Source organism: Nycticebus coucang, chromosome 11, assembly GCF_027406575.1.
Source record: "Nycticebus coucang isolate mNycCou1 chromosome 11, mNycCou1.pri, whole genome shotgun sequence".
NCBI lineage: Eukaryota > Metazoa > Chordata > Mammalia > Primates > Lorisidae > Nycticebus > Nycticebus coucang.
In genome coordinates, this window is record NC_069790.1 from 76,856,797 (window position 1) to 76,873,938 (window position 17,142).

General features: G+C 35.9%; 1 protein-coding gene across 4 annotated transcripts in view; it reads left to right on the plus strand.

The window, feature by feature from the left end:
* The window catches only part of KMT2E (lysine methyltransferase 2E (inactive)), a 109,371-nt gene that overhangs the window by 44,980 nt on the left and 47,249 nt on the right, over positions 1–17,142 (plus strand). For 3 of the 4 annotated variants that reach the window (XM_053553484.1, XM_053553482.1, XM_053553483.1), the window contains 5 exons: positions 4,429–4,543; positions 5,651–5,880; positions 9,601–9,681; positions 15,180–15,238; positions 16,799–16,971. In XM_053553484.1, coding sequence (XP_053409459.1) covers positions 4,429–4,543; positions 5,651–5,880; positions 9,601–9,681; positions 15,180–15,238; positions 16,799–16,971 — 658 coding nt within the window. Of the gene's footprint in view, positions 1–4,428; positions 4,544–5,650; positions 5,881–6,339; positions 6,429–9,600; positions 9,682–15,179; positions 15,239–16,798; positions 16,972–17,142 lie in introns of those variants that run through there. The other variant, XM_053553485.1, reaches the window with a different exon arrangement.

The window sequence follows — 17,142 nt, forward strand, 5'->3', positions numbered from 1 at the left end:
CTTTTTTTTTTTTTTTTTTTTTTTGAGACAGAGTCTCACTCTCTTAACCCTGCTACAGTCCAGTGGCATCACCATAGCTGACTGCAATTCTGTATTCCTGGGCTCAAGCAATTGTCCTGGCTCAGCCTCCTGAGTAGCTGTGACTACAGATACTCTCTACTGTGCCTGGCTAATTTTTCTCTTTTTGGAAGGGACAGCCTCTCATGTTGCTCAGGATGGTCCTGAACTCCTGAGATCCTCCCACCTCAGCCTCCCAGAGTGCTAGCATTATTGGGTCTGAGCCACTGCACCCAGCCTAAAATTACTTTTAATAAGTAGAGTAGTCCCTCTTAACTGAGGTTTCACTTCCTGAGGTTTTAGTTACTCATAGTCAACTAAAGTCTGAAAATATTAAATGGATTTCAGAAACATAACAGTTCATAAATTTTAAATGTGTGCCATTCTGAGTATCATTATGAAATCTTGTTCTATCTCACTTGGGACATGAATAGTATCCATGCTATATTTGTTACCCTTTTGTTAATCACTTGGCTGTCTTGGTTATCAGACTGATTCTTTTGGTATCACAGAGCTTAGGTTTAAGTAACCCTATTCTACTTCATAATGGCCCCAGTACAAAAGTAGTGATGCTAATGATTCACATATGCCAAAGAAAGGCAACAAAATGCTTCCTTTAAGTGAAAAGGTAAGGGTTCTTTACTTAATGAAGAAAGGAAAAAGATCATATGCTGAGGTTGCCAAGATAAGAATAAATCTTTTGGGAAGCGAGAGGGTGATTGATGGGATCTCACCTAATGTGAACAATGTGAGGGTGTTCACACCTCCTGGGTGAAGGGCTCGACTACAACTTGAACTTTACCTTAGAAATGAAAATAATGTAACCTAAACATTTGTTCCCTCATATCAATCTGAAATTTTTAAAAAATGAATCTTTTGTCCCTGAATTTATGAAGAAGGAATAAGAAATTTGTTTTGCGATTGCACCTCACACTTCAAAAGTTATGGCTTTAATAAGTGATAAGTGATTAATATGGAAAAGGTGTTAAATATGTGGGTGGAAGACATGACCAGAAACAGGTTCTGATTTATAGTAGTTGGGTTCAGTACTGTTCGTGGTTTCACGCATAGCACTCAGGGTCTTGGAACATATTTCGTATGAATAAGGGAGCACTACGATACAGGCATTAGACATAATATCTTATTTCTACTTTCTTACATTGCCATCTCATCAGTGCTGCAGCTTTAATTTGAATCATGAAATTATGCAAAGCATTTGTGATGACTGATTTACATGCTTGAGCTTATCTGCATTTGCATTGTAAGTTATTTTTATTTTACCTCTGGTCATTAGCTACTCCAAAATACTAGTTTTGTCCACGCTTTTTTTTTTTGAGACAGAGTTTCACTTTGTTGCTCTCCATAGTGTGCTGTGGCATCATAGCTTACAGCAACCTCAAACTCTTGGGCTTAAGCAATCCTCTTGCCTCAGCCTCATGAGTAGCTGGGACTTCATGCTCCTGCCACAATGCCTGACTATTTTTAGACAGGGTCTTGTTCTTGTGCAGGCTGGTCTCAAACTCCTGGGCTCAGGCAATCCACCTGCCTGAGCCCCCCAGTGTGCTAGGATTACAAAGGCATGAGCCACTGCTCCTGGCCTTGCCCACACTCTTTTATAAAGTAACATATTGCAGTTTGATCTAAATCTTTGAGTGAATCTTTCTCCTCTGGCCACAGTTCCTGCATGCTGTTTTAACAGTAAATAGTACTATAAATCATGGCTAAAACTCCCCCTTCTTTCTTGTTTTTTTTTTTTTTTTTTTTTTTTTTGAGATGGAGTCTCAAGTTGTCATCCTGGGTAGAGTGCTGTGGCTTCACAGCTCACAAGCAACATCAAACTCTTGCCTTAGCCTCCCAAGTAGCTGGGACTACAGGGGCCCGCCACAATGCCCAACTATTTTTTGGTTGCAGTTGTCGTTGTTTAGCAGGCCCAGGTGGGGTTCAAACCCACCACCCTAGGTGTATGTGGCTGGTGCCCTGCCAACTGAGCCACGGACGCTGCCCCCTCCCCCCTTTCTTCTATGTAATTTTAAAAGAATTTTAAAGGATTCAATATTGTAAAGTAATCGAAGGCAATTTGGTGGCATCTGTTACTTTTTTGTGCATATACCTTTTGTTATTTGCACCTCTAGAAATAGATGTTATAGAAATTACTACCATGTATGCAGAAAAGATAAATGGAGGGTATACGTTTGCAGTGTTATTTTTAATAGTGAAAAATAAAAATAATGTAAATACCCATAGGGAAATTGTTAAATAAGTTATAGCAAATTCATATAATGAAATAAACAGTTATTACCAAGAATAAGGTAGAAATGTATTGATATTTAAGGATGAGAAAAAAGCAAATTGTGACTATACAGAGTATATTCTCAGATTTTAAAAATAGGAAATTGTGTAGACTACATTTATGCTTAGAAAAATGTCGAGGGGGATACATAGCAGTATTAACATGGGAATGTCATAGGGTTGAGTCACTTTCTATTTACTTCTGTGTTTAAATTTTATACCTTAAGCATGTGTTAATTTTGAAATTAAACATTTCTTTTAAAAGAAAAAGTGAATTCTTAATGTAACAGCATAGATATTAGGTTGAGTATGTATTTTCTTTTCTTTTTTTTTTTTTTTGAGTATCTATTTTCAAAGTATACTCCTGTGCTGCACAATATTTTGTTCAATAATGGGCCACTGTATATGATGGTGGTCCCCTAAGATAATATTGGAGCTGCCCTAAACAGGTGTACCATTTTTTATCTTCTATACTGTGTTTTGACTCTTACCTTTTCTATGTTTAGATACGTGGCTACTTAACACTGTTATAGTTGGTGATGGTATCAGTACAGTATCATGTTGTACAAGTTTATAGCTTAGGAACTATAGGTTGTTATACCATATAGCCTAGGTATGTGATAGGCTATACCATTTTGGTTTGTGTAAGTACATTCTATCATGTTTGCACAACAATGAAATTTCCTCTTCTCAAAACAAATCTTTGTCATTAAGCAAAGCATGACTATATTCAGAACATATTAGAGATTCTTTTTTAAGTCTCCTTTAAAACCACTTAATAACCTCAGTTTGTATCTTTTTTTTTTTTTGACACAGAGCCTCAAGCTGTTGCCCTGGGTAGAGTGCTATGGCATTACAGCTCATAGCAACCTCCAACTCCTGGGCTCAAGCGATTCTCTTGCCTCAGCCTCCCAAGTAACTGGGACTACGGGCGCCTGCCCCAACACCCAGCCATTTTTTGGTTGTAGCTGTCGTTTGGCAGGCCCGGGCTGGATTCGAAGCCGCCAGCTCTGGTGTATGTGGCTGGCGCCTTAGCTACTTGAGCTACAGGTGCTGAGGCCTCTCAGTTTGTATCTTATTGCTGATTCTGACAAACTGGGCTTCAACAGCAATCACTTAGAGCTAAATTGAGATTTTTGTGAAGGGGGACAATATATTAAGAAGTAATTGCCTATACAGTTTTTATGCTGCAGTCTTATGACCAATTAGAGTGTAGCCATTACAAAGTCTTAACAGTGTAAGTTCTGAGGAAATAAAAGGTAGGATAAGGCTTGTAATGAAAAAATTATTTCAAGGGATGGCTATAGTATTGTGAAATATAGGCACTGAAATAAATCTTGTTGGGTATGTTCAGGGAGAGATTAATTTCAGTGTGAATTGACCTCACTACCCTCATTGATCAGTAGAAATTAGCCAAAGTCGGCCTCAGAAAGATTGGTGTAAGTAAAGAAATGGGAAAGTGATGTATGTAAAATGCTAGGTCAGGGAACTTATATGTCAACTATAGTGGGCAGATTGTTTTTTCAGTAGTTGCTCAGTCACCCTCACTTAACTGTTAGCCATCTGGGATTGCGGATCTTACTACAGATTGCTGCTTTTTTTGGCCCAGATATAAATTCCAGTTCATTGAGAGGTTTCCTGTTCTCTCATTTTACTGACATTTCCAAGGCCCTATTATGTCTGTGCACACTCAAAACGTACCTATAGCATACTTTAAGTTTGGGTCCATATAGATTCAGTGTGTCCTTAACCTTGTTTAAATTATATCTATTACTTATCAGCAACCCTGTGCTTAGTGTTCCCAATGTGACTGGATATATTAAATAATGTTTGGTTTGTATTATTTTTTGTTAGTGGTGAGAGGGAAACTGTATTTGAAACTAGGAATGGGACATTTATTTTAAACATAAGTTTTGTTATGACAAAGAATTCAGATGGGATGTGTTTTACCTATAGCGTGTCTGCCTACTATAAATAGACATTATATTTGTGTAGCCAATATATTAGTGTACATACTTATTTTTAATTGATTAAAAGACAAAAATGAATGGAATTATCTTTGATGCAACTTTTTTTCCCCAGACCAGAATCCGTAGAAGCTAGCCCTGTGGTAGTTGAGAAATCCAACAGTTATCCCCACCAGTTATATACCAGCAGTTCGCATCATTCACATAGTTACATTGGTTTGCCTTATGCGGTAAGTGTCAAACATTTCTCTGGAAGGATATTTTTGCAATTTAGAGGTTGAAAGTAGATATGGATGGTATTGTGGTATTGTGCTTAAAATTTCATGTTTAAAAGCCACATTTGGTTCATAGTCTATAAACAATTAGGTGTATAATTTATAGTTTCATTTTTCATTTATCTTAACTATATTGTTTAAGGGATTAAAATTCTATGCCAGAAACTCTAGACTGATTTTCTTACTATTATTTTGCAATTGATGCTGTCAATAGTTATGTATGTTTCTTGTTTTTTTTTTTATGTATGTTTCTTTATAAAAAGACCATAGGTAAGGTTGTATTGTACTATCTTCTGTTAATTCTGAACTATATAATAATTTATGTAGTTGATGTAAAAATGATATAGTTACCATTTATTGAGAACTTGTTATGTGTCAAAATGTCTGCTAAGTATGTTCACATATTTTATCTCATTTAGTCTTCAAACCTTATCAGATATAGTTTTCTGTTTCATAGCTCAGAAAAATGAGAGCTTATCTAATTCAACTTTTATTCAACATTGCATAGCTAGTAAGAGGCAGAGTTTAGATTCAAATATAGTTGTAGAATTGGACATATTTTATATTACGAAGGTACAATTATGAGGGATTTTTACTACTTGGACCAGAATAAAAATTACCATATTAAAAAAAAATCACACTTGATGTATCTTATACTGATAATATCTCTTTGTTGTTGTTTTCATTATTCTTTTGCTTCCATATTCCTGAGGGTTATTTATTTTTTTTAACCTCTGTTCTCACATCTTTCACCTGTCTTCATCTTGAAGGTGTAGCTTTGTGACCATAGGACTGTAAAGACATCTTCTGATTTGGTAGGGCTGAGTTGAAGTTTGGATGTGAAAGTGACCACCCCCGCCTTGCAGATAGATAGTCACTTATTATTGTGGTTTAATATCTAGCTTCACCAACTCATTCTTTCAGTGGTGTTTAAGGAAGAAATGACTCAGTTTCATATCTCTTGAATATTCAAATTAAAGGTTGAATTTTATTTAAGTTGATTAGTTCATATCATTGTTAAAACTAAATAATATCATACTGTGTTTGTGTTCAATTATCCAGGACCATAATTATGGTGCTCGTCCTCCTCCAACACCTCCGGCTTCCCCTCCTCCATCAGTTCTTATTAGCAAAAATGAAGTAGGCATATTTACCACTCCTAATTTTGATGAAACTTCCAGTGCTACAACAATCAGCACATCTGAGGATGGAAGTTATGGTACTGATGTAACCAGGTGCATATGTGGTTTTACACATGATGATGGATACATGATCTGTTGTGACAAATGCAGGTAAAATATTTCACACCATTAGTTTATTTTTCTTGAATGCTACTAACCTTTGATTATTAATGTTGGTAAAGATAACTAAAGTCACTTCTGATGAATTAATGAATATGTATGTTAAGTAGGACTTCTGCTACTATTGATGCAGTTTATCTTATTCCTAGAAAAAGCCCCTTTGTGGAAAAAGCTTATTAGAAAACTCTGGCGTTAACTGAGTAATAGGCAGTCCTTTCTGAACTTTATTTATGTAGGATCACATCTCTATTTTCACTTAGTTCAGTAGTAATACAAGTGCATACAGTAGTAAAGATAGAAATGAGAGTAGAATTGTGTCTTTTGTATTTCCTTTAGAATTATTTTGTGTTGTGTAGTCAACTATGATTTTCCATTTTGGGGGACTTAAACATTTTGGTTGTTGTTTGTTTGACCTGACTCTCTCACCTCCTTTTGACTTGAACCTTGCAGCACTATGGAGTCTCCTTGAACCAGAACCACAGTCTCCCCTCCCCCAACCCTGGTTCAACCACCAAGAAAGGCCTCCTCCCCTAGAGAAGGTGTGATTGGGACAGAAAGTGGGGTTTTGTTTCCTTTTTGATTTTTTTGGCTGTTTTTTTGTTATGTTTGTTGTTTGGTTGGTTTGGGGGGTTTTGTTTTGTTTTGGTGGGCGGAACTTGGGAGAATGGAGAGGGAACAGCAGGATTTCAGCCTGAAAGTTACTGAGTTTATCCCTTACATAGAGTGGGGAGCAGGGAGTATTTATAAAGTACATTGTAGGGCATAAGAAAGTTCGATAGCAAGGGCAGCGCCTGTGGCTCAAGGAGTAGGGAGCCGGCCCCATATGCTGGAGGTGGCAGGTTCAAACCCAGCCCCAGCCAAAAATTGCAAAAAAAATGAAAGTTTGATAGCTTTACACAATTTCCTGGGTCTGGTTCTTATGGCACACCTTTATTATTTGATGTGAAGTGGTATGGCATTCATACATATTTGAATGTCAGTGTAAAAATAAATCCTAGAAACATATAAATTACTTTGCATTATTTGTAATGTTGCTCCCATCTATTAGATTAGGAGATTAGGAGTTGGATGTTATTGATATACATTAGGATTATATTTCAGAAAGTTAATTTTTACCAAAATGTGGGAAATTAAAGTATTAAATGGAATGTGAAATTTGATATTTTTATGGAAAGTTGTAATATTAATACTTTGAGTATATTTTAATAAGAACATACTCTGTGATACCTTTCTAAACATAAAAATAAATTGTCATTACCCGTACTACCTGTCCTTATCATGATTAATGACATTAGTAAATTTATTAAGGAGGTAAATTTTTAAAACCTAAAAAAGGACATTAGTAACACATTGCTGTCCTCATAATAGAAAATGTCAGATTATACCATAGCCAGTCACATAGAAGAGGTTTCCCTTAGCTGACCTTATCTGTTAATAAATTACATACATTATAGCAATGTTTTCATTTTAATGCATAATTTTAGGAATGCTTTCCTTTTAATTTTATTACAGTGATCTATATGTAATATACAAGTATTTCTTAGAGAATAGTGAAATTATGATTAGTTTTTTTATATCCATCTATAAATTCCTTAAGAACAGTTACACAATTTCTGGATTTTTCAAGGTATTTGCTTCTGAGCAACTGCTTTTTGTGAATCTATTTTTTGTTACTCTATTTTTCTATTTGCTCAATTTGTAGTATAGTGCAGGGCTTAATCTTTTTTCCTCTGTTCTTTCTTTACATTGTCTCCTTGTTTTTTTATATTCCTACTGTTCATACTTACCTCTTTCAAGTCTGACATCTACAGCAGCGATTATTCATTTTTCTAGCTTTGCTTCTTCTGTTGTCTGCAGGACATCATTACTTACCCCACAAATTATTTTGTTATTCTAACCCTTGTTAGCATTTGCCCTGCTTTTCTTTCTCACTTTTTTTACTTCTTTGACATAATATTCTATTATTTTCTACATTCTATCTGTTCTTGGCCCAACATTTGTAATTGAGAAGTAATGAACATGATAGCACTTAGTTTAGTACACTAACCCTTGCTAGTGGAATGTATATATCCCCAGTGGATGCCTGAAACTGTGGATAATACTAAACCCTACATATTGAGTACTGTGTGTTTTCCTATAAATATCAGTGATAAAGTTTAATTTATAAGCACAGTAAAAACCAACAACAATAATAAAATACAACAGTTATAACAATGTCATAATAAAAGTTATATGAATGTGGTCTCTCTCTCCCTTAAAATATCTTAATATTTTCAGACTGCAGTTGCCATGAGTAATTGAAATCACAGAAAGTAAAACTGCGGATATGTGTGTGGGGGGGACTACTGTAGTTATATATTTAAGATAGCCAGTTATTTTGTAAAGAAAAGCTAAGGCTGTTTTTGGCAATAAAATCATACAATAGAACAAATCAAAAAGTTTGCCTCATGGAATGCCTCTTATATTCTGTATTCAAGATGTTGTCCTGGGTAGAGTGCTGTAGTGTCACAGCTCACAGCAACCTCAAACTCTTGGGCTCAAGTGATTCTCTTGCCTCAGCCTCCCAAGTAGCTGGGACTATGGGCGCCTGCCACAACGCCCAGCCATTTTTTTGTTGCAGTTATTGTTGGTTAGGTGGCCAGGCCAGGTTTGAACCCACCAACTTTGGTGTATGTGGCTGGAGCCGTAACCACTGTGCTACGGGCCCGAGCCATATTCTCTATTCTTTAACTTTGTTTTCTCCACCATAATTCTGGTCCTGTCCTCAAGTCTGGAATGTTCAAAAAGCTTCTTTAGTTGCTCCTTCTGCTTCCAGTTTCTTAACTGTTTGAAATAATACTATATGCTCCCACAGCACCTCTAATTGTTACCTATTAACAGGGAAAATCTACACATGTCCCAATATTCCAAGTCATATGTGATCTGACACTGTACTTCACTGATCCATTTTTACTCTCCACTATTTCTCAAAATGAATATTGACTTCAGACATATTGACCACCTTGTGGCCACCTTCTATCTCTCTCTCTTATTTATTTATTTGAGACAGTCTCTCTTTGCCCAGGCTAGAATATAGTAGCAGCATCATCTCTCACTGTAGCCTCAAACTCTTGGACTCAAGTGATTCCCCTGCCTCACCCTCCTGAGTAGTTGGGACCATAGGAGGGCACCACCCCACTAGGCTTATTTTTCTATTTTTTGTAGAAACAAGATCTTGCTCTTGCCCAGGCTGATATCAAACTGCTGGCCTCAAGCAGTCCTCCTACCTCACCCTCCCTTGTAGCCACTCTTTTCTTTGTATCTGACAAATGATAATTGATAAATGTTGCTACATTGATGCCTTTTTTACCTGTTTCCCAAATGAGGTTCTATTAGTGCATTATTTTCCAAGAGGTTTTTCCTATTAACTTTAAGTATTATGGATACATTCATTTTATGATTTCTAATAATCACAAAATGATTATTAGTAATTTATACCTTTTGTGTTTTAAAATTGTATTTGCTTTAGAATTTGTATATCCTGTATTTGTCCTCTTGTTTTTGCATCTCAAAATTTTATCTCCCAAAGACACATTGCTATGTATTACAGCACCTTTGAGAGTGTTAATACCAAAGTAGGCACTTATTAAGTGATAGTTAAATGGAATATCAAATCTTAATTTAAAGATGATTTTAATAATGTATGTTCCGCTTTTTTTTTTCTTTTTCAAGTGTTTGGCAACATATTGACTGCATGGGGATTGACAGGCAGCATATTCCTGACACATACCTATGTGAACGTTGTCAGCCTAGGTAAGTTTCATGCACCCATTACAATTGCCAATAATTTTACTAAGTTAACATTTAATTAACTGAAATTTATTTATTCTGGATTAAAGTATTAATCACTATTTTATCAATTCTATAACTACTTTTCATTTTGATATTTATTATTACTCTTTTATTCTGACAACTCTAAAGTCAGGATGAATCTTCTCATTGATAGTGTGTAAGGGTTTAGTTTGTAAGGTTTTTATTTTCTTAATGATGCAAAAAATAATAGTGCATCTTCTAAATGATGGCATTTTTTCATTAGAATGCACTATGTTACAGAGTTACTAGAAGAATACTCCCTTAGTTGCAGAATTTTGTAGGTTCGTTATTCTTCCTGTTTTTAGTATGTTTTGTTCCCCCATTTCTTTTTTGTTTTTTTATTTTGGACACTTCAAAGTTATATAAAAGTAAAATAGTATAATGAACTCACGTTTCCACCACCCTGGTTCAGTAATTATGTTTTTTAATCTATAATGTCCTGTATTTCTTCTTCAGGGGAGTCCAGCCTTTTTTCTTTTCTGCTGCAAATTGGAAGAATAAGAGTTGTCTTGGGCCATACATTAAATACACAAACACTAAAGAAAGCTGATGAGCAAAAGAAAAGGTCCGTGCATACTTTTTGTGATATCTGACACCACAGATAAGCAAAGCAGTCCTCAAATAATCTGCATGTAGCCCCAGGCTGCAAGTTGGACACCCTTGCTTTATGTATTATTTTAAGGCAAATTCCAGATATCATATTATTTCATTTGTACATATTTCAGTATATATGCATTTCAGTATATCTGAAAAGTATTCTTTAAAAAAAAAATAACAGCAAAACCATTATTGTACATGCAGCAAAATCTCTGGCTTATCCAGTCTCTATTACAATATTGATTGGTTGTATACATCTCTTAAATCTGTAGTAATCTAAATCTACTTCTCTCACCCTACCCCTGGTCACCTTTGCAATGTTTTTAAGGAATTCATTTTTTGTCCTGATGAGTTTTGCCAGTTTCAGTCTCATGATTTTACAAGTTCCTCTGTATGTCTATAGGCTTGAAAAGATTTAGGTTCAATTTTTTTTTTTTGTACCCTGTTTCCCCGAAAATAAAACAGTGTCTTATTTTAAGGTGTGCTCCCAAAGATGCCCTAGGTCTTATTTTCAGGGGACGTCTTATCTTTCCTGTAAGTAGGTCTTATTTTTGGAGGATGTCTTATTTTCGGGGAAACAGGGTAGGACTATTTTCATAGACTGTGTTTTGGTTGTCTCTACAGTAGGAGCCATTGATAATCCCTAGGTCCATTACTTTATTAGGGGTTGCAAATTAGTGATATGTTAGTTCTGTTGATCATTACTTACTAGCTGGAATATTTCTATGGGAACAAAATTTTCCCATATTCACTATTTAGTTCTCTTGAAGTATATTTCAGTGAGGAAAGAATAAATGTTTGTTGATTCTTAGACTTTATTTACCAGTTTTCAGAGTAATGGAAAAAATTTAAGTATCATTATGAGGTTATGAATTTAAAGGTAGTGGATATCAGCCTCTTTATTATGCTTAAATTTTGTTCCATTTTTTGGTCAGTAAGAGCGTCTTCAAGTTGTTTTTTAAGTCTTTTTGACAGTACCCTTGTGGACTTTGATAGCTTCTTTGCTATCTAACATGACAAAGTGTCTCAGGGTTAACTTATACTTCTGTGCCCCAAACTCAGAATTGGCTTTCAAGACCAGGACTGCAGTCTGGTCATGCTCCCTTCTATGACATTGGTCACTATCACCATTCTTTTTAGTAAACAGAGTTAGGATGTACGCTACATTTGTTGATTTTTAAGGTAAAGTATGTGAATTATACTGATAATTGCAGTTCATATTAGGAATACAAGTTATTATTAATAACCCTTTCTGTTTTGCATCTCTATCTCCTTTTATCCTAGTTTCCAAAAACATGAACAAGAATATAATTAGAATATTGCATAATTACTCAGTTGCTTAATCTTACAAAAGAATAGAATAGTCTCAGAGACGACACAACAGTGACACCAACAATATGATGATTATATAAAGCAGTTTAGAACTTTTTCCTCATAGGGTATGTAATCCACAAGGGTTTTGTAGTCTATTTATTGGATTTCAAGTCTTTTGATGTAATTTTTCTGTGTGATTATTACACCAACTGGACACACACTAGTGGTTTTCTTTTTTTTTGCAATTTTTGGCCGGGGCCGGTTTTGAACCCAACACTAGTGGTTTTCTTTTGATTTTTTTTGAATGAGACTTTCTGAGTTAATTTTAGATTTATATGCAGTTTTGAAATAATGCAGAGAGATCCTGTGTATCCTTTACCTAGTATCCTCCAATGTTAACATCTTACAAAACTACGGATACAGTATGACAAGTAGGATCTTGATATTTATAGCAGTCAAGTTATAGAACACTTTTCTATCACCATAAGGATACCTCATGATGCCTCCGTTGCCTAGGCTAGAGTGCTATGGCATCAGCCTAACTTACTGTAACCTCAGGCTCCTGGGTTGAGCAATCCTCCTGGCTCAGCCGCCCAAGTAGTTGAGACTATAGGCTCCTGCCACAGTGCCTGGCAAATTTTTCTATTTTTAGTAGAGATAAGTTCTGTCACTCTTGCTCAGGCTGGTCTGGAACTTCTGAGCTCAAGCAATCTTCTCTTCTCAGCTTCCCAGAGTGCTAGGATTATGGGAGTGAGCCACAGTACCCAGCTTATTTTACTTACTTTTATAACTGTATACTTTATAATTATGTAAGAAGTAGTTCTGTCACTCTAAAATCAAATATATGAAAAAAGGTATATTCAAATAAGTCTAGCTTTTTTATCCCTGTTCCTTCCATCACAGAAATAATAATTTTTTAAAAATTATTTTTTTCCATTGCTTATTTTATTATACGCAGATACATGTCTATATATTTGTATTTCCCTCCTTATTTAGGTTAGTGGCATATTATACAGAACCCTTGACACGTTTTTTTTCTCTCTTAAAAATATATACTGGGCTCGGAGCCTATAGCTCAGTGGCTAGGGCACCAGCCACATATACCAGAGCTGGTGGGTTCCAACCTAGACTGGGCCTGCCAAACAACAATGACAACTACAACCAAAAAATAGCCGGGCGTTGTGGTGGGCGCCTGTAGTCCCAGCTACTTGGGAGGCTGAGGAAAGAGAATCACTTGAGCCAAGAGTATGAGGTTGCTGTGAGCTGTGATGCTACGGCACTCTACTGAGGGCAACATAGTGAGACTCTGTCTATAAAAAAAAATATATATATATATACACACACACACACACACATGTATGTATATATACATACATACATATATGCACACACATACACTGAAGATCACTTCCTGGTAATATAATTGAGATTGACTCATTTCTTTCTACAGCTTACATGTATTCTTTTTTATGTACTCTGGCTTATTCAATTTAGGTGGACATTTGAGTTGTTTCCAGTCTTCTGTTATTACAGATAGAAATGAGTTTGTTAAGTAAAAGGGTGAATGTGTATGAAAAATTTTGTTAGCTATTGCCAAAGTCCCCTTCAGTAGGAGCTGTGTAGATGGGAATTACAACTTGTAATGGATAAGCATGCCTGTTTTCCTAAGCCTCACGGTAGTGTTTGACAGACATGGATTATTATCATTTTAATTTAAAGTTGGAAAAGGTAATATCAATGTAGTTATGTTTGTCATTTCTTATTGTGAGTGAGGTTTTTCTATTTGGTTTGTTTTACTTTATGATAGTTATTAGCCCCTTGCCAGATACTTTTTGGTGGGGTAAATATCTGTTGATTGGTTTAGTAAGAGTTGGTTACAAACTGAGCATTAGGAAGGCACATCATTAGAATGTGCCAGTCAGTTGAGGGAGATCTGTATATCATTCTGTGATAGCTAGGATAAGTAGGGGTGACGCTTGGATAGTCACATGTCCCAGTGAACATTAAGGCAGATCTATTACTGAGTTTTAAGCATTTGAATCTAGAGCCCTTGTTTTCCCATCTAAGAATGATCTGTTATTACTTAGCCTCTACCAGGGGTGTCCAACTTGCAGTCCATGGCTTGTGAACTGCATGTGGATTATGTGAGGAGTTTTTTGCTTATCTGTGGTGGTGGATATCATGAAAATTATGCATGGACCTTTTTTTTTTTTTTTTTGCTCATCAGCTTTTGTTAGTGTTTGTATATTTAATGTGTGGCCCAAGACACTTCTTCTAATGTGGCACAGAGAAGCCAAGAGGTTGGACACCCCTGCTAGACTAATAAGTATATACAATGACAATGTTGTGGGGGGGAAAGAGTAAAAGGATCACTCTGGATGACGTAGTTCATGGGTAGAGTAGGCTGGGGAAGGTTAATGAAATATTTTACTTAATTGTTAAATGTTCAATATTTATTTTAAAAGTGGAAATAATTTGAGGCAAATGGTCATAATGAAATAGATTCTAATTCAGTGTCATACGTTTACATTAAAAAATTTAATTTGTCATTTTAATTACAGGTTTTTTTTTTTCCAGACTTTTTGCTTTAAATATTTAATGTGACAAAAATGTGTTTCTTTTCCTTCCTTCCTTTCTTCTTTTTTTTTTTTTTCCTTTGAGACAGAGTCTCACTGTGTTACCCTGGGTAGATTGCCATGGCATCATAGCTCATGGCAACCTCAAACACATGGGCTTGAGCAATCAATCCTCTTGCCTCAGCCTTCTGAGTAGCTGGGACTACAGGTGTACCGCACCATGCCCAGCTAGTTTTTCAGTTACTAGTAGAGACAGGGTCTTGCTCTTGCTCAGACTGGTCTTGAACTTCTGAGCTTAAACAATCCACCCACATAGGCCTTCCAGAGTGCTGAGATTACAGGCATGAGCCACTGTGCCTGGCCACAAAAGTGTGTTTCTTGATTAAAAACTTTTCTTGTCTTTTTCTTTGTTGTTGTTGGGGGAGACGGGGGTTTGCTGTGTCCCCCCAGGCTGGAGTACAGTACCACAGTTGTAGCTCATTGCAGCCTCAAACTCCTGAGCTTAGGTGATTCTCCTCCTGCCTTAGCCTCCCATGTAGCTGGTACTATATAGGTACACTACCACACCCAGCTAATTTTTTTTTTCATTTTTTATGGAGACAGGGTCTCGCTAAATGTCCAGGGTTGTCTCAAACTCCTAGCCTCAAGCAATCGTTCCACCTCAGCCTCCCAAAGTGCTGGGATACAAGCATGACTCTACAGTGTCCAGCCAAAAATTATTTTCTTAACAACATAGTTAAATGGAGTCAATGGAGTAACCTACCTGGCATCTCTTGCTACTACTAGATTATGTCTAAACCATAAGGCAAAGGATGTTGTATATATTTTATACTGTTGGTTTTTCACTAAGAACATTAAAGAAAATATAAAATTTTTCACATTTTAATTGATCTCCTTCATATCTAAATTTCGGAAAGTTTGATAAATAATTATGTTAATATTTTAATGTAGGAGTTTGGATAAAGAGAGGGCAGTGCTACTACAACGCCGGAAAAGGGAAAATATGTCAGGTGGGTAAAAAGGACCTATGCTAAATTAAGACTAGTAAAGTTGAAAGTATAATGGTCTGTATGTTTTTCGTTAAATATAAACACCTTATTGATGAATGTTGATTGTTTATGTAATTTGCAGTCTCTGGTATAGATTTTAAATATTCCTTTTGATAGGTTATACAATGAGTGTGTACTTGTTTTGGAAAACATGGAAAATAGAGGAAAATAATTAAAAAATTTATATTAGCCATAATTTTTCTATACATAAGTAATCTATGTGTTTAAAGAAGTAAAATATGTTTGTTCTTCAGAAACATGGTGAACCATTAGTTTATCACATGGTATAGTATTTCTTTCACTTTAGAAACATAATTTTCTAAATTTCCTAAATTCTGATTGGATATTCTACAATTTTCATTTTGGTTTAAAATATGTTGACACCAGTATAACTGGTTTTGAATTATAATTATAATTCATTCAACCATTCTTCCTCCCTTTTTTTTTTTGGAGACAGAGTCTTACTATGTCACCCTGGATAGAGTGCCATAGCATCACAGCTCACAGCAACCTCAAACTCTTAGGCTTAAGCAATTCTCTTGCCTTAGCCTCCCAAGTAGCTAGGACTACAGGCGCCTGCCACAATGCCAGGCTGGGTTTTTTTTCTTTTTTTTTGAGACAGTCTCAAGCTGTCGCCCTGGGTAGGGTGCTGTGGCATCACAGCTCACAGCAACCTCCAACTCCTGGGCTTAAGCAGTTCTCTTGCCTCAACCTCCCAAGTAGCTGGAACTACAGCTGCCCACCACAATACCCAGCTATTTTTTTTGGTTGTAGTTGTCATTGTTGTTTGGAGGGCCCAGGCTGGATTCGAAACCACCAGCTCTGGTGTATGTGGCTGGCGCCTTAGCTGCTTGTGGTACAGGCACTGAGCCCAGGCTATTATTTTTTGTTGCAGTTGTCATAGTTGTTTAGCTGGCCCGGGCCGGGCTCCAACCCACCAGCCTCGATGCATATAGCTGGCACTATAACCACGGTGCTATTGGCGCCGAGCCAACCATTCCTCTATGATGTACATTTGAGATGTTTCCAGTATTCTTTTGTTTTAGTTTTGTTATTAAAGACAATACCCTCAAACAAAACCCTCTTGCATAAGTTTTTGTTTTTTTTTTTTTAACTCTTGCTATTTTATCTTTGGCCAGATCCCTGGAAATGGGATGGCTGGTTCAAAGGGTAAATACATAGATAATTTTGCTAGCCAGTTTTCAAATGGCTAAATTCCCCTTACAGGTCGTTTTGAATTTTTACTGGTGTGTATGAAAGTGGCTATTTCCCCCAATTACACCACCAGAGTATGTTGTCAGACTTTCGGAATCTTTTCTAGTTTAATGTGGGAGTAATTATATTTGTAGTTTATATTTAAATGTATCTTCTTATTACAAGTGAGGTGAATGAAGAAGTGAAACAAACATTATTATTTTTTAGAAAGATGGGGATCACACTTTGTCCTGTGGAATGTTGCTTTATTTCACTGTTTGAAATAGAAGTGTTACATATGTAGTAATTTATATTTTGCCTTTGAAGATGGTGATACCAGTGCAACTGAGAGTGGTGATGAGGTTCCTGTGGAATTATACACTGCATTTCAGCATACTCCAACATCGATTACTTTAACTGCTTCAAGAGTTGCCAAGGTTAATGATAAAAGAAGAAAAAAAAGTGGGGAGAAAGAACAGAACATTTCAAAATGTAAAAAAGTACGTTTTTGCTTGATTTGAGTTGAGTAGATAGCTGAATTTTGTAGGAAAGACAGAAGTGAGAGTAATGGATAGTAGCTTAAAAAGGTGGTATGATAGCAAAAGTTTTTAAAATTAATTTTATACAAACTTTAAAATTTTAATGCATTCTAAAAATTGGAACAAAATAGA